The sequence below is a fragment of the Chelmon rostratus genome, chromosome 2 (genome assembly GCF_017976325.1).
Source record: "Chelmon rostratus isolate fCheRos1 chromosome 2, fCheRos1.pri, whole genome shotgun sequence".
Lineage (NCBI taxonomy): Eukaryota > Metazoa > Chordata > Actinopteri > Chaetodontiformes > Chaetodontidae > Chelmon > Chelmon rostratus.
In genome coordinates this window covers 12155577-12181707 of record NC_055659.1, presented here as the reverse complement: position 1 = coordinate 12181707, position 26131 = coordinate 12155577, and the positions used below count along the sequence as shown (strand labels likewise).

The following is a 26131-nucleotide window of genomic DNA, read 5'->3' as shown; positions in this document are numbered from 1 at the left end:
TATATAAAGTCATTGTTCTGATGATTTGTTAACAGCTTTGTTTAGAGCATCTTGCTGTTCAAAAGTCCAACAGATATCCCTTAAAAAATTCACTTCCTGTCCCTCATCAGACTTGCGCTCACCTGTATGAGCTCAGGCAACGTGTAAGTCAACCCTCAGAGACGCGCGACCCCATTGGACGCTGCTACGTCCTGAGCGAGGATCTGACTGAGCGCGATGACCTGGACGGAGGAGAGTGGAAGTTCTGCGAGGGCCGGCCGCAGGGACATGAGCAGTTTGGCTTCTGTCAGCAGGGCCTTTCTGTCAGTTTCACCCCGGACAACAACTTCATTCTGTTTGGGGCCCCGGGGACGTATAACTGGAAAGGTAAGGTGTCTGATTTGGCTGCAGAAGGCTGGATCACGCAAACATGGCTGTGAAAAGGCGGCTACACAGACATGTTACTTCCTGTTGGGTATTTTTAGCAATGTGCTGATGCAGCTTTAAAGCTTAATTAATCATTTTTGGCCTCTAGGTGCAGCAACAAGCAGACAAGCGCAGTTTGTTTTATCCAAATCGATGGTCTTCGAACATAGGCCGTCCTGTGTTTCACACATTTTAAAGCACTGATATCCACTTTATTTTGACTAAATTGTTCATGAACAACTGCACGCCAAGACGTCCAGCAGACAGATGTGAAGATTAACGAAAGAAAGTAGGAATTGTTTTTAAATTATGTTCACTAGTCTGTATTGATTACCCCCATTTTGCCTTCAGTAGTGCTTCACCATTACAATGTGCAACATGTTTATTGTTCTTTGATTTAAGGAGGGTATTCATTATTGAGTACTATGGCAATTTACAGTGGATATAAAGAAATATTGTCATAACTAATGTGAGCTGGAGAAGAGAGCCAATCCATGTAAATGGTCTGATTAAATCAGCATGATTAACAGGACAATACTGTTAGGGATTAAAGAAAATCTACTTGATTTATAAACCAATCTAGTGATTGGACAATTATGCAGAGCAGCGGCGAGCAATTAATCAAAGAAAGCACTGAGATTTATCTGATCCAGCAGTGGATTGATTTATGTTGTATTGGCATTGTTGAGATCAATGCTGTGGTTCGTTGAGATCAATGCACTGCATGAGAGTCTTAATTTATTCATATTCTAAAACACTGAAGTCTGCATTTTCTCTGATTGATGTGTTTGTTGTTGCTCTGATGTTACTGAGTGTTATCTTATAAAGCCTGTAAGACTGTTTCCTCTGTGTCCAAAACACAGAACATGTGTTTAGATGGATGGAAAGTGTGAGTGTGTGTGTGTGTGTGTACTGTCGACTGACTCAAGCCAGACAGGATGCATGCTTTATAGGGTGGATTTTTCAGTGTGCTGCTGCTGATGGACGCTGCTCTCAAACAATACAACGCATAAGAGACATGGAGGAGCTGCTTGTAGCTGAGAAAATAAATGGAAACGAAGTTTAATTTTGCATTGTCTTTGAAAAGTCTCAGTCTGAACGACTTCCAACATTACATGTGCATTTTATCACTTCCTGTTAGTATAAAGTATAAAGGCTGGTCAAGTATATTGATTGTTTTTGTATTCTAACTGCTCAGACTATGATATATAGGACAGAATTGGGACATGTGTGTTATAGTAACATGAGTATCTGCTGTGTGTGAAAGTGTGTCAGTGTTGTCTTTCTGTGGCCCTCACCCGTTTCCATTCCAGGTGAGATGCGCGTCCAGCTCCTAAACCAGACTCTGCTTGACCTCGGTTTCTATGACGACGGACCCTACGAGGTGGCAGATCAGAAACAGCTTAATGCCCAGCTCATCCCTGTGCCCTACCACAGTTACCTGGGTAGGACTCGCCCTCCCTGCTCACTGCTGCCTGTGCACAGGAGAGAAAGAGAGGGCCGGAGGAGGGGCGACACCAGGGCTCAGACTGTACCCCAACATGGCTGCCGCGACCACGGGAGCGAGCAGCAGTGGCAAAATGCCGCCAAATGGTCATTCCTGATCTGTGTGTGATGCGCACGGAACATGACTCCACTTTCCCATGTGACTGTGGGTGGAGGGTGGTGAAAAATATCCAGGGCTGACATGAATTCTTATGATGCCAACATTTGCTAAGGTTTGGAGCCTCTCCCTTTCTTTGCCTGGAAATATTTACCAAAAAAAGATCAACCCAGCAACAATGACGTTATTCTCATTCCTTCCTCATTTCATAAGAAAACATGTCAACACTCTGATGAGGGTGGCGTAGGACCTGTCAGGGTAGAGTCTGAGCCTCAAACGTTGTCTCTCCTCCAGGTACCCAGTGGTCCTACAGCAAAAAACCACTGTGGCACCACGAAGACAGAAAAAAAAAAAAACAATCAATCACAGCCTGTCTCACCTGCACCTCCCTCTCCCCTTTTTTCTCTCTTTTCACTCTTGTATTCCCCTCACGTTTCACCACCCCATCACTCCCCTCCCACACTCTGTCTCTCTCTCTGTCTTTCTCTTCCTGTCTTGGGCCATAGGGCTCTTGTTCATGGCTAGCCCCATTGAAGATGCACTGCTGTACAAAACTCTGGAGCCCTCCAGCCAGCCCACACCGTTTGAGGATGTAGCTCATAATAGCTACTTAGGTTTGTAGGCGTGAGGTGTCTTTGTTTGGACCGGACTTGGGCTTGTAGTGGAAGTAGTCCCACCCTCTTCTTCGTCTTCGTCTTAATCCTTTCTGCTAATTCCACCTCGTGTCTACGTATATAGATTTTTAATGTGTAATCTATGTACCACGTGGGACCGTATCACCTTTACTGTTATAAAGAGGCAACCATCCTTGATTTAATAAAACTTTTTGACATGATTATTTTTCCCACTCTGGTACTAGCTGCTGATTCGTCACTGGTAAGGAGATGGTTGTCTCTTTGAGTAGCAGCAGGGTGTTTGTCTGTTCTGTCTGTAGATATCTGTCGTCTGTAGTGTGTCGAGTCAGTCTGCATGTGTGTCGGTATGAAGCTTTCCAGGTGGTGGTGGTTTTCTCGTCAGCTGTTGTAGTTTTACTAAATCGTTTTACTGATTTCAAAGGTTTAACTAACAAACAAGCGTCTGCAGCTCCGATAGCAGCTCTGTGAGGCACAGCGGTGCTTTTGATGCTAATGTCAGCATGCTAACCTGCTCGCAGTGACATGACAATGCTGTCATGCTGATGTTTAGCAGGTGTAATGTTGACCATGTTAATAATCTTAGATTAGCTTCCTAGCATGCTAGCATTTGTTAATTAGCACTAAACACAAAGTACAGCTGAGGCTGATTGAAATGTAGCTAGTTTTGCAAGTATTTACCGAAGTTCTGGATAAATAAAAAGTTCCTGATGGATAAACAGCTAGTGAACCATGAAAGTTATTATAATGTCTGTACAGAATTTCATGGCAATCTGTGTAATAGCTGTGGACATATTTCATTCAAAACCACATCAGGGTGGCGCTAGTGGAAAAGTCAGAGGATCGCCACTGTCATCGGGATGCATTATCTGGGAACCATGAGCGTCCGTTTCAATCCATCTCTTACACGTAGAGATATTTCACTGAATCAGTGACAACTTTGACCTGCTGGAAAAGTCTGGAGATCAGGCAACAGGACTGATCCTCTGGGGACCATGAATGTCTTTACAATCATCAGATAGTTGAGACGCTGCAGTCTAGATGAGTGTTGGACTAAAATTTGCTCTTTTTTTGTCTTCTTATTTTAAGGAAATCTGAAGTGCTGTTATGAATCTGTTAGTGTTTAGTTTCCATGTGTACCAACCCATCACCTGCTTAACAGGATGTAGTTACTGTTATTGTGGGGTTTCGGTCATTACTTTTCACTAAGCGTGTGGCTTTTCCGTAAATCTCTTTATTCACATACCTCCAAGCCTGCTTACCCTCCCGCTCTCCATATTGAGCCGTCTCCTTGACAACACTAATTCCCACATGACCTTTTAGCCTTCATTTATTACTCACATGCTTCCATTGATCCTAACCAGATGATATGCCACACCTATGCATGCTTACTAAAAATGACAGTGAGACAGTGTTGTAGCTGCTTCGGATTATTTTTTTTCTGAAACTGTCATTCGATCTGATATGTCACAGGATTCAAGTTGTCTCCTGTGTTGTGGTTAGATACAGAAATTACATTTTAAGGAGGAGCTCTTGCTGATTAAAGCCTACATCTTTTTTCCTCCATCAAGGCCAAGTGAAGGAGCAGCCATTGTAAAGGCTGTTCAGGTTGTCATTAAAAAAACAAACAAAAAAAAAAACAAATGTGAGATTGGTTGATTTGGTTCACATGCTGCTTAGGTAAAAAGAAATGCTATAACAAGAACCAAAAAAAGGCCTTTTTTTAAACATTTTTTTGTTTTAATTGCTCATAGGAGTGTGTAAAAGTAATTTATAAATGTAGTTGATGGGATAAAACACACAAAAACCAAAAAATGGAAAAGTCAAAAAAAGAAATTCTGAAAAATAGGAAATAAGAGGAGTAAATAATAAAGTGTTTAAAGTGATGACTTAGCAAACCTTAACCAAATTTATATCAATTATATCAAGCTGTATACCCTGTGGCATAAGGTAATACAAATAATATTTAAGAGCTTAGAGAACATCATGACGATAGAATGTGGAGTGAAATAAATAATTGTAAGTTACATGAAAACTCAGTAGATATTTAAGGTAATGTTTACAGTGCAAAGACCTGAAGTAGTAGCTGGACTGAGGGCCTCTTTGGAAACATTTTGCTACTTCAAGCTTCCTTATTTAGTTTAATGGAAACGACCTTGTAGCAGCCTGAGTGTTAAAAACCACCCAGTGCGGAGAAAGTAGCACCTTTGTCTCCGACCGTTGGTTTTTACAGGACCTGCCATTCAGACTGTTACATTCCACACCTGCCACCATGGAGCTGTCCACTGTTTGTCTCGTTGTGGTCTCCCTCTGCATGTTTACTCAGGTCTAACAAACCCCCTCCTCTTCTCCTCCCGTGTCCTGATCGATTCCCCTCCTCTTCACACCCTCTGCATGTTTTAAACCTGGTGAAGCAAATGCATGTGGTTGCTTCCGATCAGGTGAAATGTTTGATATGATGTGCTGTTTTTCACAGCCTGATACCAAAATTTCAATCTTGTTACGAAGCAAACACGCACACACCCCTCCCCCTTCCACTTGTTCACCCCTTTCCTCTACCTGATTTATATGCATCCTCACATTCCTACACACACACACACACACACACACACAAGAGGAGTTGCTTTAGGTTATAAATCTGATTAACATCCACCCACTGTGTTTACATTCTGCCTTCTCTTGAGGCGACTGATACAGAGCAGCAGCATCATGAATCTCATGAGACATTAGGTGAAGCCCCATACATCTCCTTTAGCTCGCCAGCCTCCACCAGCGAACACGGCACGCAGGACATTTACACCCATCATGAGTTTGACATAAAATCAATAGTCACTTAAGGCACACATTTCATTAGTAAGAAGATGAGCAGGACATGCTACACTGAGAGGAGATGAACCTCTGAGCCTCACGGTCAATACTAAACCCAGGACCTTTCCTCCTCCTGCCCCCGTCTTCCCCTCCGTCCTGCCGTCTCTGTCTCACAGGGTTTTCTGTGGACTCCGCCATGGGGATAATGAGCCTCGGGGAGCTGACCTTCGTGGCGGGTGCGCCTCGGGCCAATCACACGGGGGCGGTGGTGCTGCTGAGGAAGGACAATGTGTACCGGCTGGTGCCACAGCACATTTTCTGGGGGGAGGAGCTGGCGTCTTCGTTCGGCTACTCAGTGGCGACGACGGATCTGAACAGGGACGGGTGAGGAAACGCCGGATGAGAAGATAAATGGGGTGGAAGAAGTATTCGGATCATTCATATAAATATATAAAACACTCAACAGAAAAAGTCCTGCATTCACAATTTTACTTAATTTTTAGTAAAAGTATATTGAATATTTTATTAAAAATATCAAAACTAAAAGTGCTTGTTAGGCACAGTGGGCCCTGTTATATATCTTTATTACTGACAGTCATTATAGATCAATTAACATATTACTGTGCTTTACTGAGTGCATCAGATTTTATGAATTGATCAGATATTTTATATTTGGAAAATCTGAAGTGTAACTATTAAATCCAGCTGTGGAGAAAATTAAAAGTGCAACATTTACCACTGCATCATAAAGAAGAAAAACTGAAATAAAGTATAGCTGGGGGGCTCCCATAACTCACTTCTGAGTTTTCAAAAATTTCTTTATGCATTTTTAAACTCTGTGTCTCTCTTCCTGTCCCCAGCTGGATGGATCTGATTGTTGGAGCTCCTAATTTCTTTGACCGTAAAGCAGAGATTGGTGGAGCCGTGTATGTGTACCTGAACCCCTTCGGCCACTGGGACGATCAGGCTCGGCCCATCCGTCTCAACGGGACCTATGACTCCATGTTTGGGATGACGGTCAGCAACATCGGAGATCTGGACCAGGACGGATACGGAGGTGAGAACAGTGTTTTTTCACACAAAGGCATGACCTCGTGGATACACTAAAAGCTTGACGCCATCAGTCTGATATTAAGTATAATGGAATATCTGTATGATAATTACTAAAGCAGTTGCATGTCTAATGTTTTCAATCATCTGTGCAGATATTGCTGTGGGGGCACCATTTGACGGAGACGGCAAAGTCTTCATCTACAGGGGCTCAGATGCTGGCATTGAAACTAAACCTGCTCAGGTGAGTCACGTGTTTCACACAGCAGCTCAGGACTGAGCGAACAGAGGGAAGCAAAGATGAAAAGAACTGAAGGAAAGGAATAAAAACACAAGAGCGACTGACCGCTTGAATGATGACTGATGGCTGTCTCTTATCTGATCAGGTGCTCGATGGTCGTGACTTTGATGTGAAGCGTTTTGGATACTCCATCTCAGGTGGTCTGGATATTGATAATAACCAGTATCCAGACCTTGCAGTGGGCTCTCTTAATGATTCAGTGGTTCTCTTCAGGTGAGAAAAAACTTATTGGTAACACTTTATTAGGTACATATATTTACCGTTAACTAGTCACTTATTAGCATGCATATTAGCAGCATATTGCCTCTTTATTAGTCATTATAAAGCACTTATTAATGCCCTTTTCTGCATAACCATATTCTGCAACTACTTGACCAGAATTTTCCCTCAATGGCATCCTAATTACTGCTTATTAGCAGTAAGTAAAGACATTGCTGTACATGAAGTACGATTTTAATAACCTCTCCTAACCCTTACGAACCCTAACCCCCCGAATAAGGCATTAATAAGTGCTTTATAATAACTAATAAAGAGCCAATATGCTATTAATATGAATGCTAATGAGCAACTAGTTAATAATGAATATATATACCTTAATATAAAGTGTTTAAAAATCCAAATGAGGTACATTTGACAGGAACCATAAAGACCTGGTATTCAGATTTTTATTGTTAGAAAATTCCAAATTGAAACAGCCTTATCATAAATAATGCACGTCCACAGTCTGATTTTCAGCATGATTTAGTCGTGATTTCTTCTGCCTACACATCTCTCTGTGTTTTTGTGCATCCCTAAGGTCTCGTCCAGTCATCCATGTGATCAGGGAAATATCTATCGGCCCTCAATACATTGATCTGGAGCAGCACAACTGCAAGGGCAGAGAGGGAGTCTGGTAAGATCGATAATCGGACAAACGCTCAGGATCACTGAACTAAAGCCAGATTTAAGAAAGAAAAAAAAACACGTCAATCAATGAGACTGATGTAAGAACCATAACACACGTACTGTTTTTCACTTTCCACCGTCTGCTGTTTTTAGCGTGGAGGTCAAGGCCTGCTTCACCTTCATAGCCCACCCAGAACACTACTCACCACACATTAGTAAGTCACAGCCATTTTTGTTCTTCTCTCATGTGGGACTTCAGCTCACCCCGTTAGTGACAGCAGTTATTTCTATTTACAGTGGAAAGAAACCTTATCTGTGGTTGAACAGGAGGCTTTGTTTTGATTAAATCACAGCTGCGTAATACTGTATTCCCTTAGATGGAGGTTTCATATGTGCTCTGCCCCTGGTGGGTTCTTTAAGTGCTCTTTCTGTGTATGTTCTGACATCTCGTTTTTTTAATCCCTCCGCCTCTCTTCACGCATCGCTCCCGTTTCACTCCCTTCAAGCCCTGGTGGTGCACTTTGAAGCCGACACTGAGCGCAGGAAGTTGGGCCTCCCGCACCGCGTCACCTTCCTGGGCCGCAGCTCCCTGGAGCCGGAGTACACTCAGACAGAAGAGGTGGAGCTGCATCGGCAGCGCCACCCTGAGTGCACCACTGCTGTCTTCCAGCTCCACGTCAGTAACTGCGATTTGTTCAGATTGCCCAGATCCAACTGCAGTTTTTATTGTGTTGTTAAAATCATAAATCTTTCATTTTTTGCTCAATTTGTAAAAAATGATTGTTGGTTCTTGATCTTGTTTCTTGTCTTTTATGACAGTGATGATATAGCAGGCAAAATGCTGCAATAATTCCTCACTCTTTTGCACCATGAACAAACTCTTTGACCCTTTCTTCTGTCCACCCATCTTTGTCCATGCAGGAGAGCATCCGGGACAAACTGCGTCCCATCTCATTGGCCATCACCCACACAATCAAGCCCGTGCCACCACGCAGACACTCAGGTGCCAAGAGGCTGGAGAAGCTGGCGCCTGTGCTGAATGTTTCGCCCTCTAATACACTGCACTCTGAGGTCTGTAACTAAAAGGAAGCACAAGAATTTTATGTTCGGGATTGATTTTAATTGACTCCACTTGCCCGCAGATCACTGTACAAACGCATGGAGCTTTAAGAGACACATTTAGGCCTGTCAGGGCTAGTTAAAGCCAAAGATATGCCATAGAAAGCATGAATTTCGGTTAACAGCATAAACATGGATAAACGTACAGACAGAGATTATTGTAGAAATATGGGGGTTCAAACTGGTGTCACCTCTGAATTTCTGGGTTTGACTCTGCTATTAAAAGATGGTTACTTCACATGCACCTCAGTTAGATACAGTACTGCTGCACAGAAAGCACAGTTAACTGAGAAGTTTCCTCAGATGTAGGAAAGTGCGACACAACTAGGGCTGCAATAGTTGTCTTTCATAATCTGTTCATTATTTTCTTGATTACTTACTAAAATGTCTAAAAATTAAAGAAAAGTGCCTGTTACCAAGGTGACACTTTTAAGAAAATGTCCAGACATGAGAAACTGGAACCAGTGAATTTGTGGCACTTTTGCATAAAAAAATAATTTAGTTGCTAATTGATGTTAAGTTGATTCCTCAAGTCCTCATGTCGTCTCATTTTCCCTGCGAAGGTGAACTTCCTGCGAGAAGGATGCGGCAATGACAAAATCTGCCAGAGCAACCTGAAGCTGAGCTACCAGTTTGGAACACGACCTCTGACCTCTGACCTCTTCACCCCTTTGCCAAAGTTAGTATGAGAGCCCGATCTGCATAAGCTGGTGGCCTCGATGATGTAAACTGTTTCCTGTGGGACAGTCGCCTAGCAACCCATACCTCAACACAAACGATTATGTGTATGCAGTGGTAATACAACCACTGCTATGATATTTCCCTAAATGTGTGTTTTCCCTCTTCTTCCCCCCCATGCAGAGATGAGGATGACGTGCAGGTGTTCTCCCTGTCAGACCAGCGGTTGGTGGTGTTGGAGATCACCGTCACCAACACGCCCTCTGACCCGCTGCGCCCTGATGAGGACGGGGATGACGCCCATGCCGCTCAGCTGCTCATCTCCCTTCCGAACACTCTGTCGTATGCCGGCTCCAGGGTCCCGCCACAGGTATGCGACAGGAAAAATCTTTTTTGGCAAGATTTTGGATTTCTGTTTTTTTGCTGATAGTATTTGTTTGATATTCTGATTGGTTGTAGATGAGATGCCAAGCGAACCAGAATGGCTCCCAAGTCGAATGTGACCTGGGGAACCCAGTGAAACGAGATACTAAGGTAAGGAAACACGGCAGCGGAGGACTGTCAGGATTAAAGATGAAACTTGTTGCCATAAAGATTACAGAATTGTTAAATCATTTCTTATACTTTCACAACTTTTGATGTTTCTTTCCCACAGTGTGAAAAAACGTCAGCATAATTTGCCACTAGTCATGCCTTCATCAGCATTATGCAGAATTATGTGTAATGATTTTGTCTTTTCACTTATTGCGTCTGAAATATCAAATGTTACTTTTTTCAGCTGAAGTTCTCCATCAACTTGAGCACATCTAACATCACAATTGAGACCACTGACTTGACAGCAGATCTCTTACTGACAACGTAAGCCCCCTACTTTGACACCAGGATGGACTGCAGATATTTAACTGCAGATAATTGACTAGTTCAGATTTAATACGTCTCTGATTGCAGTGTTTGTTCATGGTTTTGTCCTCAGTATCAGTGAGCAGCCTGACCTGACGCCGGTCACAGCTTTTGCTAAAGTTGTGATAGAGCTCCCTCTGTCTGTCAGCGGGTGAGTGACACCTTCACCATCGATGATTAGAAGTGGATGTGACTCAGAACTCCTGTTTTATCTTTATCTTACCTAAACATGAACATTTTATTCCATGTTAGCCTGACAGTGTCACACATATTCTGTAGCAGCCTGTTCCCACTTTTCAACTCTTTTTTTAAAAACTTTTTATTATTATTTGATCATTGTACACATTTAAATTACAGGATAAAATACTCGTAAAGCAAAGTGCCAGACATTTACAGCACAGTTTGGTTGCAGAAGAATGTGATTAACAGTTTATATTTTTTTCTGCAGGCTCTTATGAGATTGTGTTCAATTTTAGCTGTTTTGTGAGTATTTTGCTACTTTTAGTTTAAAGTTTAAACTTCTGTTTACACGTCTACGAAATTAGTTGTTAGGAGCATCCCTATGAGTGTAAAACACATGTTCTAGATATCATATGCATTTTTTAAACACATTTCCCCGAAATCTAGCCTGGCGTATTTGGTATATATGGCTACCGTGTGTTTAAGGTGTTTTAAACTTTGCGTATCTAATAAAGATAATTTTTTTTTTCACTAAATCAAGTCATCTTGCTCCCTGGAAGTTATGACTCATGCTACAATCCCAGGTTTGCTTGAGGGTTTAAGAAGCACAGCTACTGTACTCACACAGCTGTTTGAAGCTGTGTGAGCGTGTGTGCAGCTGTGCAGCCCACTGATGTCATCCTGCTTTTGCTGCAGGCTTGCTCGTCCTCACCAGCTGTTCTTCAGCGGGGCGGTGAAGGGAGAGAGTGCCATGACCAGTCTGGAGGACATCGGCAGCCCTGTGGATTTTGAGTTTGTGGTGAGGAACCGGTGTGTGTGTGCGTGCGTGCTGAAGTTCACTTAAGAAAACCGTCCGCCATCACAGGTCATGCTTCTTTTCTCCATCAGGTTGCGAATCCCGGGCAGGCTCTGCAGACGCTCGGCTCGGCCTTCCTCAACATCATGTGGCCGTACGAGCTGCCCAATGAGAAATGGCTCCTGTATCCCTCCAGCTTGAAGTTCGAGGGTCACCCGGACACGCAGTGCACCCCATCAGGAGCCTTGAATCCCCTGAAGCTGCACAGCACCTCACCTGCAGAGCTTCCACAGCGCGTCAGTCACATGGTAAGCAGAGCTGAGTTCATACCAGACTCTGGTAAGAAATCATCTGTCAACACAACCAATAAAGAACACACACATACAATGCAATAGAAAATCTCTTCATTAGGCCTACAATCTCTTATTCACAGTCTGGAGAGAATTAAAGTATTCATGCTGGAATACTAAAGTCAGATGACAAAAACACTCCTTTTCTCATTAAATTTGTCTCATTTTCCATCCAGATCATGGAAAAGTGGCTGGAAAAGGAGAGCCGATGTCTTTTTTATTTCATTTTTGAATGCAGCAGCATGTAATTGATCAAGACTTTGACATCATCCTCCTGTTCTTTATTTTTTCGTTGCAACATCATGTCTATACTAGCAATTCAATGTTTTTTTGAGCATGAGTAGACCATTTTTATAGACTGATTAATCTCTGCCTGCATGAATGTGCCTCTTCCACCAGGCGGGGCGAACGCGGCGCTCCCACCCGGAGGATGAAGGTCAAGTGATGACAAAAGGCAGCATGGGACAAACCACCCCAGCTGTGGCAGCGTCAGAGAGACGCAAGTCACGTAAACTGGTAAGGAGGAATATAGTTTTAATGATTTCTGGCTACTGCGTGGTGAGGCTACTGAACGCACCTCAAATATAGATGCACCAAAAAAATACTTAATTACATTTGCTTTTCACTACTTTTATAGCTGCGTCTGTCTCCAGTTTATCTGAAAAAAAGAAAAAATCCCCAGAGTGCTCAGCTGTCATTTTTTTCCTCCAGGATTGTCTCCTGGGATCAGCACGCTGCGTCCTGTTTCAGTGTCCCCTCCACAGCTTCTCGGGTCAGGCTGTCCTCAAGATCCACGCCAGGCTGTGGAACAGCAGTTTCATAGAGGTAAAAAAAAACAAAACTACACATTGCTCACACTGATCTACAGCAAGTGAATGAATGATAACTGTTGCAGTGCATTTACAGAAGGAAGCTTTGAAGTTGAGGCAGCCAGAAACTGTGAATACAGCTGTCAGCTTCAACCACTGAGTCACCTGCAGCTGCAAGTTTCACATTCAACAAAAAATATCCAACAGACACAGTGTTTGCTTTGTCCTTGAACATCCAATAATGCGGTCTTCAGATGTCAGTGAAAACTACTGAAATAAGACCAGGTCATAGAACAGAATTTCCCCTTCAAGTGCAAAGGTTTTATAAGATGTGATGGGTTCACTTAAAATCTATGATCACATGTTATTGGCTGAAACGTTCATGCTGCATCATTGTCATCATTGTTCGTCTCTCTGTCTCGCAGGAGTTTCCGGCAGTCAGTGCTCTGGAGCTGCTGGTCAGAGCCAACATCACTGTGAAGTCCAGCATCAAACATCTGGTCCTCAAGGATGCAGCTGCACAGGTACTCAGCACACTTCACAAGTTCGTTCACTAAATCTGTATTACTGTCAGGTACTCAAATGTCTTTACATAAACTCTTTTTGAATGTTATGATTACAGGCATGTGTGACTGTGGCTCGACTCGCTCCAGCAGTGATATGTATATATATCTCCTCTTTTTCCATTTCAATTGCATCCTCCCCTCCCCCCAGGTTCCAGTGATGATCTATCCTGAGCCTGGTCTTGCTGACCAGTACTGGATCCCCTGGTGGATTATCCTCATAGCTGTCCTGGCAGGCATCCTGCTGCTGACTCTACTGGTCTGCATACTGTGGAAGGTAACACACACGCACAAACACACACACACCCACCCACCCACACACACACACACACACACACACACACACACACACACACACACACACATACACGGAGGATATCGAATTGTAGCTGTGCTTGTGCTCTACACACCTTCTGTTCTGTGTTGCAAAGTCCCAAAACAGTAAATTTTGTCTTTAAAACATTTTGAAAATCTTCCAGCTGGACTAGTAACATGAACACTTGTGCCTCATTAACATTTATTTTAATAAAAGTATTGATAAATACGGTTCAATGGCCTAAATATAGCATGTCCGTATAGTTTCATTGACTTCATCCCTGATCACCTCACTGGCCATTATTACTGTGGCATTTTCTCATCATTTTCCATGGTAGTCCAATTATTTCTGTTCCCTTTGTTCTGTTCTGTCCTATAATCATTTTATTCCTTCCAGCTCACTCTCATCTGCTCCTTTCCTCTGTTGTACTTGTGTTTGCCCTCTGTGTGTCATCCCTTGTGTTTTGTCTCCTCTCGATTCCATCTGGGGACTCTCTATCCCTAACTCCCTGTTCTATTTCATTTCCCATTGTTTTCCGCTGTTTTACCCCCCCCCACTTCCTCGTGGCCCAGTTTGGGTTCTTCAAACGCAGTGAGCGGCGCCGACACTATGAGACGGAGTACTACCGTGCCCATTTGGGGGTCCAACCCTCGGAGGCGGAGAAGCAGGCGTCAGAACTATAATATAAAGAATATTTCACTCTGGCCTGCTCTCCCCTCCTCCTCTCCCTCCAAGCGGTAAAAATACTCAACCACAATCCCTTTGTTCCTTGAACCACTCTGATGTGTCTGGTGGTGTTCATTATAGCATGAGATATTGGCACATTTTGCCACTCTAAATAACAAAAACACACAGAGTAGCAGTGGATGGTAGATAATTGACCATTTGTTAAGCCCCGCCCCCCCTTAGTTACTGTTGCCATGCTTGGCAAACACTCAGTTCTGGCACTACACATGTGCAGTGAGAAGTTGGCAGATTTTGCCTCATAGTTGTTTGGAATTCTTAGTTATTTTGGAAAGAATTGGTCCTTGATTGCAAACAGAGGTAGACAAAAGAAAGCTTTTCATTTCTAGTTGGTGTCTATCGATTTTGCTGGCTAAAATGACAACATGCTAACAGATGTCATCAGTTCTAACTGACTCGCCAATTAAGCTAACACTAGCTCTAAGAGTTGGTTTGAAAATGAGTTTCCCAGTCGATGTTCCAGAAGAAATGTAGTAGTGTTAAGTATGTTTCGGATGAGAACTAACCAGTGTGTTTGGTGTATGTTACTCTATCCCAGGTAACGTTTGGCCGGGGTTGCTGGAGTGTAAACTTGAAAAGTAACAAGGAGCAAACAGAGCTGCTAGCGTTAGCTTCAACACTGATAGCATCAAGGAATACTTAGCACACAGTGAGGAAATATACAGTGAATGTGCTAGTCTCGGACTGGCCTTTTTTTGTTTTGGTTTGTGTTTACAAAATGTAGGTAACAAGAATTAGTTAGTGTTAACGATGTCTTCATTTGAAGCCAGTTAGCCAGGCATGCAAGAGTTTGCAGCTCACCGCAGACAAAGACGCTGTTAAGTCAATTTTTTATACTTTCGCCTGTCTTTTTGTTTTGGAAAGGCTAAAATACCTCAACTATCTGCGGAAAATTCAAAGTTTGACTGACCGCTGTGCTTAGTTATGGTTGCTAAGCTATGATTGGACAATCACTGTTTGTGGGAGGGGTTTAGCGAATGGTCATTTATGTTTATGGTGTCAATTCATCCAGCTGTGCTCATTCATACTGTTTACAAAGTCTCTTTAACCTTTCAGGCACTTGCTGAAACAGCCTGTACACTGTACCACTGTGGTGCTTTCTGTTATTACGTAATGAATAGCGAAAATGTGCTGTTTATTGTATAAATGAATTCCAAACTGATTCCTTTATTTAGCATTGTTTCTCTTTTTTATCCATGCATATTGAACACCATCAAGCCTTCTCTCCTTCAGGGCTTTCAGATGCCTGCTGTGCTGTGTGTTGTGCCTCTGCTCTCGACGTTACCATTTAATGATCTACGCTTGTTCATTCTGGCACTAGTCTATGACAACTATTCATTTTCATGATGAAGTTGTCACGCACTTTTCAATCTATTAACACGCCTAGTTGACTTGCATCACATGACAGAGTGGACTTTTCCGGTGCCAGAACCAACTTTTCATTAATATAAGTCGGTGCTGTGGTTCGTATTGATGTGTGCAGTTTTTTATAATGGCACTTTGGCAGCGTGTTGGTGTGTTGATAAAGGGCACTTTAGACTGATGCTGAACTAAAAATGCCGAGCATGCGCATGTGCTTTTTGTGTTGATGTGCCTCTTTATTGAAAAGTCACCTTGACTGCACAAGGTCATCAGGTAATCACTTTTTCCTCTCAACTGTCTGAGATGAACTACAAGATAAATGGCATTTTATACATGTCTTGCAAGGCGTGTTATTAGAAAGTAGACCAATTTATCTTCTGAAAAAATGGTGGGGAAATGCAGATAGTTTCTTATATATGCCATCAGCTAATTCTTTGATTCATTTCCTTCCTTTCTGCCCCTCCATTCCTCCCTCCCTTTCTTCCTCTGTCTGCACTCCTACCTGCCTTCCTCTTTTTTCCCGCCGACAGTGCGGTTTCTTCCAGCGGGCCCACTACAAAGACAAACTGCCTCAGTACCACGCGGTGAAGATTCCTCGCGAGGACCGGCCACAGTTCCAGACTGAGAAGTCAGGAGTTGTCCATAAAAAGGAATGGGCCACACACTGGAGCGACGGGACCTCGTAACTCCCCTTGGAGCACTGACTGACTGAATTAATTCAAATCACCACGTGTGGCACTCATTCTGTCTTTGCTTTGGAGCTAACAGACTAAAAAAGTGCACATAGACTGAGATCATGACATCTTGTGCGCTCTGTACTGTGTCAGTACTTCCACATTGGTGGCCTGTTACACTGTGACTGGATCTATCGTCTCCCATACTGTAGCCCGCTGATGGCTGGCCTTGGATAGTCTATTTCTACTGTGCATCTATATCAGTGTTTTACAGTAAATGCTGAAGGCCAGCAACAATAATTAGAACCAGTGTAGTTGCTCAATGTGTTTTACAGCCTGCAGAAGGAGCGCTGATGCTCACATGGACTTCACTGTCTGTCATCAGTTTGGCAGAACAAAGGAGGACAAACAATCACAACTCAACTACATGCATGAATGCACAAACATACAGTTTAATGTTAGACGCATACAGACACACTGGACGCTGTTGATGAAGAAGCCACTGTCCGCGACAAAGACTACTTTTTGCCTTAACTACTGTGAGACTGACGACTGATATGGGCAATGAAAAAATGCATTTTTTTATATAAACGATGTTTTGGGATTTTTCTTTAGTAGCACTGGTAAAACATTGGGAAAATGTCAGTGTATGTATGATAAGTAAAGTAAGTAACACTTAATGTGTTGTTCTCTGGACTTGCTGATTGCTCTGGGCTGGCTTGAAAAAGCCATTCAAGTTCACCTGATGGTTTTTGTACATCCTTATTCAAGGAGAGACTTTTTTGTGTCAATATCTTTTTCGTTTTTTGTTAATACGTCAGTCAAATGTACTGTACATCAACAGTTTATTGCCTGAGTGAACTTGAATAAGAGCAACAAAACCACCGTACAGCCTATGTGAGCCACGGCCATAGAACTGCTGTTGCATGAATCCACATAAGTCTGAAAAAGGAAGCAATATTTAAAATATGATCTGCCCATATGGAAGTGCAAGCAATTCAATTACTGAACCAAAAACTGAGTTTTAAATGGATTTCCAGACTCATTAGGGCTAATTTCTCCCACTTTCTAAAAGGATTACATGTAAAAACATGGTCTCAAATTAAAACCTAGAAAACTGACTGAATTAGGTAAATTTAAATTAAGGGACTTTCAAGCAACACCACCTGTCTGTTTTTCACTGAGATGTAAAACATATTTCAGCAGGACACATCATGACCTTTGCATAAACAGTTTTCAGACTTTTCATTCACATTATATAAACCTGCTTCTCACACTGTTCCTGGTAGAGCGCTCCAGTCGTACCAGCCGGGCGAGGATAGTACATTAATTTCAGTACTGACACTTCTAACTGCATACAAGTGCCTTATGGTAATAGTGGCAGACTGTGAGCAGCTGGTAAAGAACAGGAGGCAACTTGCAAATGAGATCATGCTGCCCTGAAGCATCTGTTGGACACCTGTGGACAAACAGCCCTCCAACGCTTAGACAACATGAAGAGAGGAGAGAAGATTTCCAGAAGAGCAGAATATGTTGGCAAGGAACCGGACACACTTTTTTTGGATGGATGAAGTGGCTATAAAGCATGAAGAGTCAGCTTGTTTTTGAGGTATTGCTGGACAATCTTGTATTTGCTGCATGAAGCTCCTGTTGCTGTTCCCCCATGTTTTTTTTTTTTTCCATGACTCAGTTGTTTTATTTATTTTATGTTTGGCTGCACTGTTTTAACACTGTAAATAAAGTAAAAGGAAACAAAATAAACCCGTAAGATAACATGAGTCGTGTCATTCTAAGCTAAATTTTAGCCGGTTGTACCAGCTTGAGTTGTTAAACCTGCAGTTCACTCGGAGAACACTAGATGGAAGCAAAGCGCTGGAAACGGAAATACGTCTTTCGCCTCTATAATACTGAGATTTTTTTCTATGTGAAACTAGAGAAATTAAAAAGATAAAACATGTAAATATCTCCATCGTAAGTGTTGAGCAGAAATAATTACAATAGCAGCACTTGTATGGAATGAATCTGCATTAATTTCATGTTGATGTTGCCCATAACCTTGCAGCGTGACTTCAATTTGTCAACAGGAGGCGAGACATATTACGCCACAAGGACAGAAATCAATGGCACATAAATGAAAGGGTTTGCTGCATTTTGCAAACACTTTACTTCTGGATGTAAATCCTCTGGAAGACGAAGAACTAAATGTATTTTGTTTTGTGTCTGTGGATGTAATATATCGATCTTGTGTTTGAGCTTGTCACTAAAATGAAACAACAACAAGTGAATAGGAAACTGACAGTGGTTCAAGAACAATCATCATCATCATCAGGGTATGAAAGAGTCATGGACCTCACTCTGTGCTCTGGTTCACTAAACAAAACCTACAGGTCAGACATGACCTTTAAATCCTCAGCTCATTCCCTGTTCTAACTGGCTGCCAGCAGGGACTTGATTAAACTGGTCATTCATGGTGTTTTCCTTGAGGTCCAGTTAAAATCCTCGTAGCCACAAACATGTGAACCAGCGGGAATGGTGTGTGGGAGAGATGTTTGACTTTGAATGAGTGTTGCAGCACAGGAAAGAAATAAAGAAAGAAAAAAAAAAGAAACGAGGGGGAGGACTGAATGCATCTCTCAGCTGTACAATGGAAGAATATGAAACTGGGTGTCTTGCACCCAGCGTCATTTGTGAAGATGTTGGATTATTCAGATGTTTAGAGAGAGAGACATTTTTTATTTTATTTTTGACTCAATACCTTGCTGTTGATACACTAATGATATTTTAGGCATCATTTTCAGACAAATGATCTAAACGAGGGCTGCATGAGATCGTCTGAAGAAAAGAAATGTGCCTGATTGGACAAAAACCTGAACTGTTCATTCCACAGTTCCATAGTTTAACATTTTATTAATACTTTACATTAGAAGATTTATATCACTCTTGTGTCTGTCTTCTCTATATGACTCGTCAGTCAGCAGCTGCTTAGCTTAGCTTAGCATAAAGAGGGGGAAACAGCTAGGACAGAAATCACAGCGTAGAAACAACATTTTTACAGTTTTCAGTTTCTGTACAGATTAAATTAATGAGATATAAAGTGTTGATTTGTGAGCTTCAGAAACATTGATTCATTGTCCCATTTTAAATCCACACTCAAAACACACCTGTTTAGAATCGCTTATCCTACTTGAGGTTAACTGGTCAGTCAAATTTTACGCTAATTTATTTTATCACTTCTTTATTTTATTGTGTTTTACCGTATTGTTGTTTGATATTCATTGTGTTGTAAAGTGTCCTTGAGTGTGTTTTAACAAATAAAATGTATTATTATTAGAGGCCCAGGCAGGCAGCTTGTGTTTATCTCTGGACAGAGCCAGGCTAACTGGTTCCCACTGCTCCTCGTCTTTAAGCTAAGATAAACAGCTGTAGCTTTATATTGAACGGACAGATATTACAATGGTATCAGTCCATTTTTCTTACTCTCGGCAAGAAATCCAATAAGTGCGTTTCTTCGACTTGCTGAAGTTTTTTTTTTTAGTCTCATATCATGGCATGGTTGTTGTGTTGATATACAAGTGAGGTCTTCAAAAAAAAAAAAAGAAAAGACATCACTGATGGTAATTATGTGGCCTGTAATTGCATTTGTACTGTTGGCTTTGGCTCACCTGTACTTAATTAACTACAATCCATTGAAATTCAGTACAATAGCTTTGCTAATAATTTGCTAATAATCTGTTCAGTTTTTGTTGATATTGTTGGAAATGTGTGTATTAACCACTGGACTACATTACATTGAGAGGTTATTCTGTGTTTTTTTTTTTGTTTAGTTTTGTTTTTTTGTCCTATTTACTTGACAGGGGCAGAATATTACAAGCACTTCTCAATATAATGCTATGATCCTCAATGCAATTCAACATACACCTGTATGACGGTGTCCACAAAAACGTCCTCACACACATCACAGCCATCAAAAGATGATCCATTATGGCAGGACACAGGTGGACCTCATAAAGGACAGTCAGTGTGTATTCATGTCAAAAAGTAACTTCATGTTGAGCACGATGGACTAAACATGAATGTGTTTTTTTCAATCATGTCAGAGTGAGTGAATTAGATTTTTGTCTAATCCAAAAGCGCGTGTTTTATGATCTTATTATAGTAATGAAAACTAATTCCCCTCAGAATCCTTAAGATGTCATCCTGTTGCCATGGCAGTTAAACCGGGACAGTTAGACTGTGTGTGTGTGTGTGTGTGTGTGTGTGTGTGTGTGTGTGTGTGTGTTTGTGTGTGTGTGTCTGTTGCAGTTTAAGCGGATTGTCACCCATTAGGCACTTTGATGAGCTAAATCTGTTGATGTCTCATCCAGTATTGAAGAAGTGACTAATTATTACACCACACACACAAACGCACACACAAACACACACACACACACACACACACACACACACACACACACACACACACACACACACACACACACACACACACACACAGAGTCAAAGACAGAGACAAAGTGAACACACAGTGGTCCTAATAAAGCCAGTGTCACTCTCACAAATCAAGCCTGAAGTTGTCTTCGTTTGAAATTAACAAAATGATGGAAGATGTCGTTTGACAAATGAAGGTTTTTCTTTCCTTCGGGAGAAGCTTCTCTCTGAAATCCCTTCATCAACACGCTCAAAGAGTCTCTTTCACTGTGTAAGCAAAGGTTTTGATGACCCCCATAATGCTTCTGTGCTTTGCATGTGTGACAGTAATCATCTGGCGAGAGCACGTGTGAAGTATTTTCAGTGAAACCTTTATAGTCCTGATAATGCATTAAAAAAAAGAAAGACACAACAGACAATTAAAAGTACGTACGCTCTCTTCAGCATCATCGAGGACAATTCAACCTGAACTGCAACCTGAGATACAAGACGCAAACTCTGAGGTGAATCCTTCACTGATGAGTGAACCAGTAACATTACTGTAAACCGGAGGCGTTCTCTGGTTTAGTAAAATATGAAAAAACGAACAGGCAGTGAATGTCTCACACTCTTGGTCTTTTCCTTTTTTTTGTTTCTGCTTTGTTTTTCGATTCATTACTCTGCCTATAGATCACTTGAGTTGTCCAGACTAATCTGTTTAATTTTGGTGCGTAATTAAGTGGGTAATGAGTGTTCTCACATATTGTTTGTATGTACATGAGCTGTGGACTGCTGGACAACAGGGACTGGTGGATCAGAGTCCATTTGCAGGGATTTATCTGTTTAATAACTGGGAGAGTTGTGTTTCACGACCCTAAGGGCCACATAATAACGCACTCTGGCGCTCAGTCATCACTAATGTCCTGATCCCGCTAAATGGACCTGGTTAAGTCTCATATTAGTGGATGGCTCTTCTTCTATCCTGTCCCCTGTTCCCCTTTGCTCAGAAGCATCCTTCTCCAGCTCTCCTGGGGGTTTCCAGCCGGGGATCGTGAGGTGTATAAAAGACCAGGCGAGGATGTCGCCACCACCAAAGTTACCCAGGAAGCTGCGCAAAGAGGACGCTGAACCCTGAGCGGGACGAGTCTTTCCTCTGTCCTCCAGGAGCCGAGCCTCTGAACTCAACAGGTGTGACCGGACAACCCAAAGCTCCCCTTTGTCATCAGCATTCATCTGACCCCCTCCCCAGTTTGAGATCATGGACACAGCTGCGGTGGTGACTCTCCTGGCTCTGATTATGACGATGGCTGGCGTCAGTCGGGCTCTTCACATCCAAGGCAGTCTGGACAGAAATGACATCCTGCCAGGCTCAGAGGAGAACATGGCCGACCACTTGCTGGGGCTGGTGAGACAGAGAACTACTCACAAACTTGAACTGCAGATTTTTAATTTAATATTTAATTATCGTCTTAACGCTTTGATGTGTCTGTAGCTGTGGCATGAAAATATATGAGTAGAATAATGCTGTTTTACCACATCATCCATGCTGCATCCAACCTGCCAAAATAATTCTGGCATCTGAAAATAAAAATCTAATTATGAAACATATCTCAGGCACACATGGCTATGTGTTAAAATATACTGTCTGTCTCAGGGCAGGATATAAATATGGACTGTCTGTGCCACGTTAGACTGAATGAAAAATTCTGTGCACAACCAGAAGCCCTGCCAACATTTCCAGAGAAGTCTGTCACTCCATGTGATGAAGTATGTAAATTGGATATGAGCCCTTTTATCAAGTGAGACAAGCTAAATCACACAATCCATTTAGATTGCAGATAGTGCTCCTCTTCATGCAAGAGTGTGAAATACACTGTAATATATTCTGGGGTCAACAGACAGTCAGGGCAAGATAGAGGAGGAGGATTCAGATCACAGGTAAAAATGTAATGTTGTCCCATTGTGGCGTGCAGAGACAGACAGATCTGAGTTTTATTTTGCATAAAGAAAAGATGGGATGGATACTTGGCTGTGCATGAGCGGCAGTCCTTTTCCGCTGTACACTGATATCCACATTTCAAGGTCTCTTGCCACAGCAGGACTGACTGGCTGGAGTTACAACCCCCAGGGTTTCGGTTGCAACCGAAAATTGAACGCAGTTACGGCGCCTGTTGTTCCCGAGACACTTCGTGGGTTGTTTTTTTAAATCTAAAAACAGAATGCAAGCTTTTTGATCCAAGGCTTTGCGTGTGTGTGTTTGTGCGTATGCTGTTGTGCTCCAGGAGAGTGAAAACATAGATAACAGCATCGATGATCGCCTGCTGACCGCAGTGCTGAGAGCGCTGCTGCTCGGGTCTCAGAGAGAAACCAGGAACTCTGTCCTCCATCAGCCACAGAGGTCAGTACCATTACAGAGCCTGGGTTTAGCACACACGCACACACAGATACATAAAAACCTTCCCACAAGAAATTTAAACCAGCAGTTTCTTATCAGCACTCATTTAAAACCAAGTATTTTCCAGTTTTCCTTCAGAAACATGTGACATTAAATGCAAGTACTATAGGCTCACTCAGTTTGGGTAAAAATAACATTTGCTGCATAGCCCAGTGTCAGGAAAAAACAAACCTTTAATACTTTGTAGTAACGCTGATGTCTGAAACTATCGATGCATGTTTCACTGACAGAGCCCTGCAACCAATAAATCATTCAGTTGTTCACGAAAGTAATAAACTAGTAAACAAACAAACAACACTGGAACACAGTTAAAAACAGTTACAATCAAGAGCATTAGTTTGTAATGACGGTTTCAAGGGGACATATAGGTGCTTTTGTGTTGAAATGATGAATATGAGACCAGTTCAATAAGGGAAGTATGACAGCATGTTGCCTTTAAGGGCTTTATATATAAATGGAAACCAATGCCTCTCTGGCTTATTAGAGAAACCCACCCAACCTTTTCATCCAAGACGCAGTGATGACTGTTGTCACCAGTAATTAATCTTAGGGGAATCTAAGGGTTTAGTGATTATTTTCATCATCGATCAATTGTTTGGCCTATAAAACATAAAAAAAGCAGTGAAAAAAGCTCATCCCAGTTTCTTATAAGTCAAAGTGACGTCATCAAATGTAGTTTTTTAAAGCTAGACTCAGACGTTTTTTTTTTTTTTGTTTGTTTGTTTTTTTTGCCATTTTGGCTTGAATCCTTGCAGCTCTGAATGCAGATACAATGACAATCCATGTTCCCGTTTGCAGCTGTTTTCCATATCTGAATTTTAAAATGACACAAGTACTATACGGACCATTTTTTAATATCATGTACTTGAGCTTGTTAGTGAAAGAGGTTCAGGAGCCAATCACCCCCTTCCTAACTAATTAGCGGTCTCAGTCTTGAGGGCTGAATACATCACATCGCTTAACTTTTTACCTGACCAGTTAAATACAGTTCAGGTTTGACAAACACAAGAGTAAGACAGACATGATTCTGTTTTATCTGCAGCTTATGAACTGTATGTGTCCGTGTCTTTCCCTTATTGAAACCATGATTCTGTGTGGTTGTTCCTGCAAAGATCCAAAAAAATTAATAGGCTCTCTATATTTTACTTTGAGTCACATCAGCTTCTCCTCCCTGGCAGGTTTGGCCGCGGCTCCAGAGGGCAGGTGGTGTCGGAGGATCAGATTCAATCCCGTGACTGGGAGGCTGCCCCCGGTCAGATCTGGAGCATGGCTGTACCCCAGAGATTCGGCAAGAAATAATCTGGCAGGCAGATCCACACATCGCTTTCCCGGCACAACGCCAAGCAACGGGCAACGGTGGAGAGACCAAATTTGAATGAATAAATCTGAATTATAAAAGCACATTCTTTAGGCCTTACTTGACACCCATTTAGTTGAAGACTACATGAGTTTTTCATTTTTTCTTTCTGATTTCAACACTACAAAGCATGTTGACGAGTGCCTAATACGGCTTTCTGAGCAGACCTCGTTTGTCCTCGCTGGAATGTTATTTAGGGCCAGAAGCATTTGCTGTAAATTGCTTGCTGCATTTTTTATTATCCTTCAGTTCTCTGGTCAAATAAAGGAGCTTTGAACTTGGAAAAGATGAACTTGTGTGTTTGTTTGTGCTCAGATGATCAATGCAAAGATCATGCTGAAAGGGTGTGAGCTTCAACTACAGTATTGAGTACTATCAATACAGGTGCTGAAATCTTATGAAATCTCTGCTAAGTTTCTTTGTTGCATCTGCTATCTGCATGGTACAAAAAATGTAATTACTTGAATAAATACTAATTTTAACATACAAAATAGAGCCATAACTAATGATTATTTTCACAATCAATTCATCAATTTTAACTTGTAGTCTGTGAAATGTCTGAAAATAGTCAAAAATAGCTTCTCAACTGCCTTGTTTTGTCCAAAACATCTAATTTCTGACAATATGAAACCATATTATTATTATTTTGACATGAAAACAGATTATAATAAAGATTATCATTATCTTAACTATAACTGCTCGTGTGCAGTCAATGTCTAGTCTATCATTGTTCCAGTATGTTGGGATTTGGTTGCTGGACAACAGCTGTGCACTTGTGATTGAATGTAATACATTTTGCCACAACTTATTAGCAGGGAGTTTTTGGCACAGTGCTATTCTGATGGGTATGCATAAAACATGAAAATATAGCCACAAGAAACTGCATCATCATTCAAACACTAATCACAGAGAATTTCTACAGCATGAACATCTGCTTGACCACATATGAGTAGATAATTACTCTGGTCATTTTTCCACTACATTAAATGTGCCTTAAATGGCTGGTGCAGACATCAGAGAAATGTAAAGTGAAGGACACACAAAGAAAAGATATGTACTGCGATGCATGCATGAAAAATACATCACCGGACATTTAGCTTCTTCACTTTCCTCTCTGCAGGCCACAGATGGCCGTGTGCAGGTTTCGGTTTTATGGGTTGTGGATGCAAAATGTTTTATCCAGCGATCATTTGTTCAGTGTAAGGTGATGCACAGCTCTGCTCCACAGACCAGTGGTGGCTGTTTGGTTTTGTATGTGGCGAATTTGCAGGCCACCTGGGGAAGCAGCGTGCAATAAGCCTCAGCACTAATTAAAACACAGCAACATGCAATTACTCTACGCTTTCACGATTTCCGCAGCCAATTACTGGGAAGGAAAGCACGTCAATCCCTCTTAGGAAGAGGCTTTTATTAGCCTGACCTCCCATTTCTCCTTATGAGCCCAGAAGACAGAATAAAGAAGAGTTAGATTGGAGACTATTGACAGATGACCTATCAATTTTTTCTGTGTTCGTCGTTCTGACCATTTGTGGTTTAATCAAGGTGTATTGTTGCAACATGCACATCACAGGCACAGTAGAGCTTCTTTTTTTTTTGTCTCTCTGCCACCATCAATTTTAAACACTTAGTAATTTTGTGCTTTTAGCAATTCAGCTTCAAGAGTACTTTTAGTTCAAAAACATTATACATAATGTTGTTTAGTTCTTTTTATTACCTGGATCATCATCACCACAAGAAGCA

The 26131-nt window shown here is 41.8% G+C and overlaps 2 protein-coding genes across 4 annotated transcripts in view; both read left to right on the top strand.

Moving 5' to 3' along the window:
• Positions 1–17844, top strand: part of itga7 (integrin, alpha 7) — a 33458-nt gene extending 15614 nt beyond the window's left edge. Inside the window, exons 4-26 of one of the 3 annotated variants that reach the window (XR_006007547.1) lie at positions 111–366; positions 1719–1850; positions 5625–5832; positions 6309–6505; positions 6654–6742; positions 6885–7012; positions 7596–7691; positions 7838–7899; positions 8191–8360; positions 8606–8755; positions 9367–9482; positions 9665–9851; positions 9941–10015; positions 10260–10339; positions 10455–10532; positions 11258–11360; positions 11450–11665; positions 12107–12223; positions 12419–12532; positions 12942–13040; positions 13231–13356; positions 13968–14132; positions 16032–16110. Coding sequence is in view for 2 of the 3 variants with exons in the window: in XM_041955958.1 (XP_041811892.1) it covers positions 111–366; positions 1719–1850; positions 5625–5832; positions 6309–6505; positions 6654–6742; positions 6885–7012; positions 7596–7691; positions 7838–7899; positions 8191–8360; positions 8606–8755; positions 9367–9482; positions 9665–9851; positions 9941–10015; positions 10260–10339; positions 10455–10532; positions 11258–11360; positions 11450–11665; positions 12107–12223; positions 12419–12532; positions 12942–13040; positions 13231–13356; positions 16032–16187 (2955 nt within the window). In the remaining variant the exon portion in view is untranslated. Of the gene's footprint in view, positions 1–110; positions 367–1718; positions 1851–2514; positions 2623–5624; positions 5833–6308; positions 6506–6653; positions 6743–6884; positions 7013–7595; positions 7692–7837; positions 7900–8190; positions 8361–8605; positions 8756–9366; positions 9483–9664; positions 9852–9940; positions 10016–10259; positions 10340–10454; positions 10533–11257; positions 11361–11449; positions 11666–12106; positions 12224–12418; positions 12533–12941; positions 13041–13230; positions 13357–13967; positions 14133–16031 lie in introns of all 3 variants that reach the window. The other 2 variants (XM_041955965.1, XM_041955958.1) reach the window with 2 other exon arrangements.
• Positions 17845–21837: 3993 nt separating this feature from the next.
• On the top strand, positions 21838–24333 carry npffl (neuropeptide FF-amide peptide precursor like). Its single transcript, XM_041961896.1, has 3 exons — positions 21838–21984; positions 22862–22977; positions 24213–24333. Exons 1-3 carry the CDS (start codon positions 21838–21840, stop codon positions 24331–24333), a joined length of 384 nt encoding a protein of 127 aa, XP_041817830.1.
• Positions 24334–26131: the final 1798 nt, after the last annotated feature.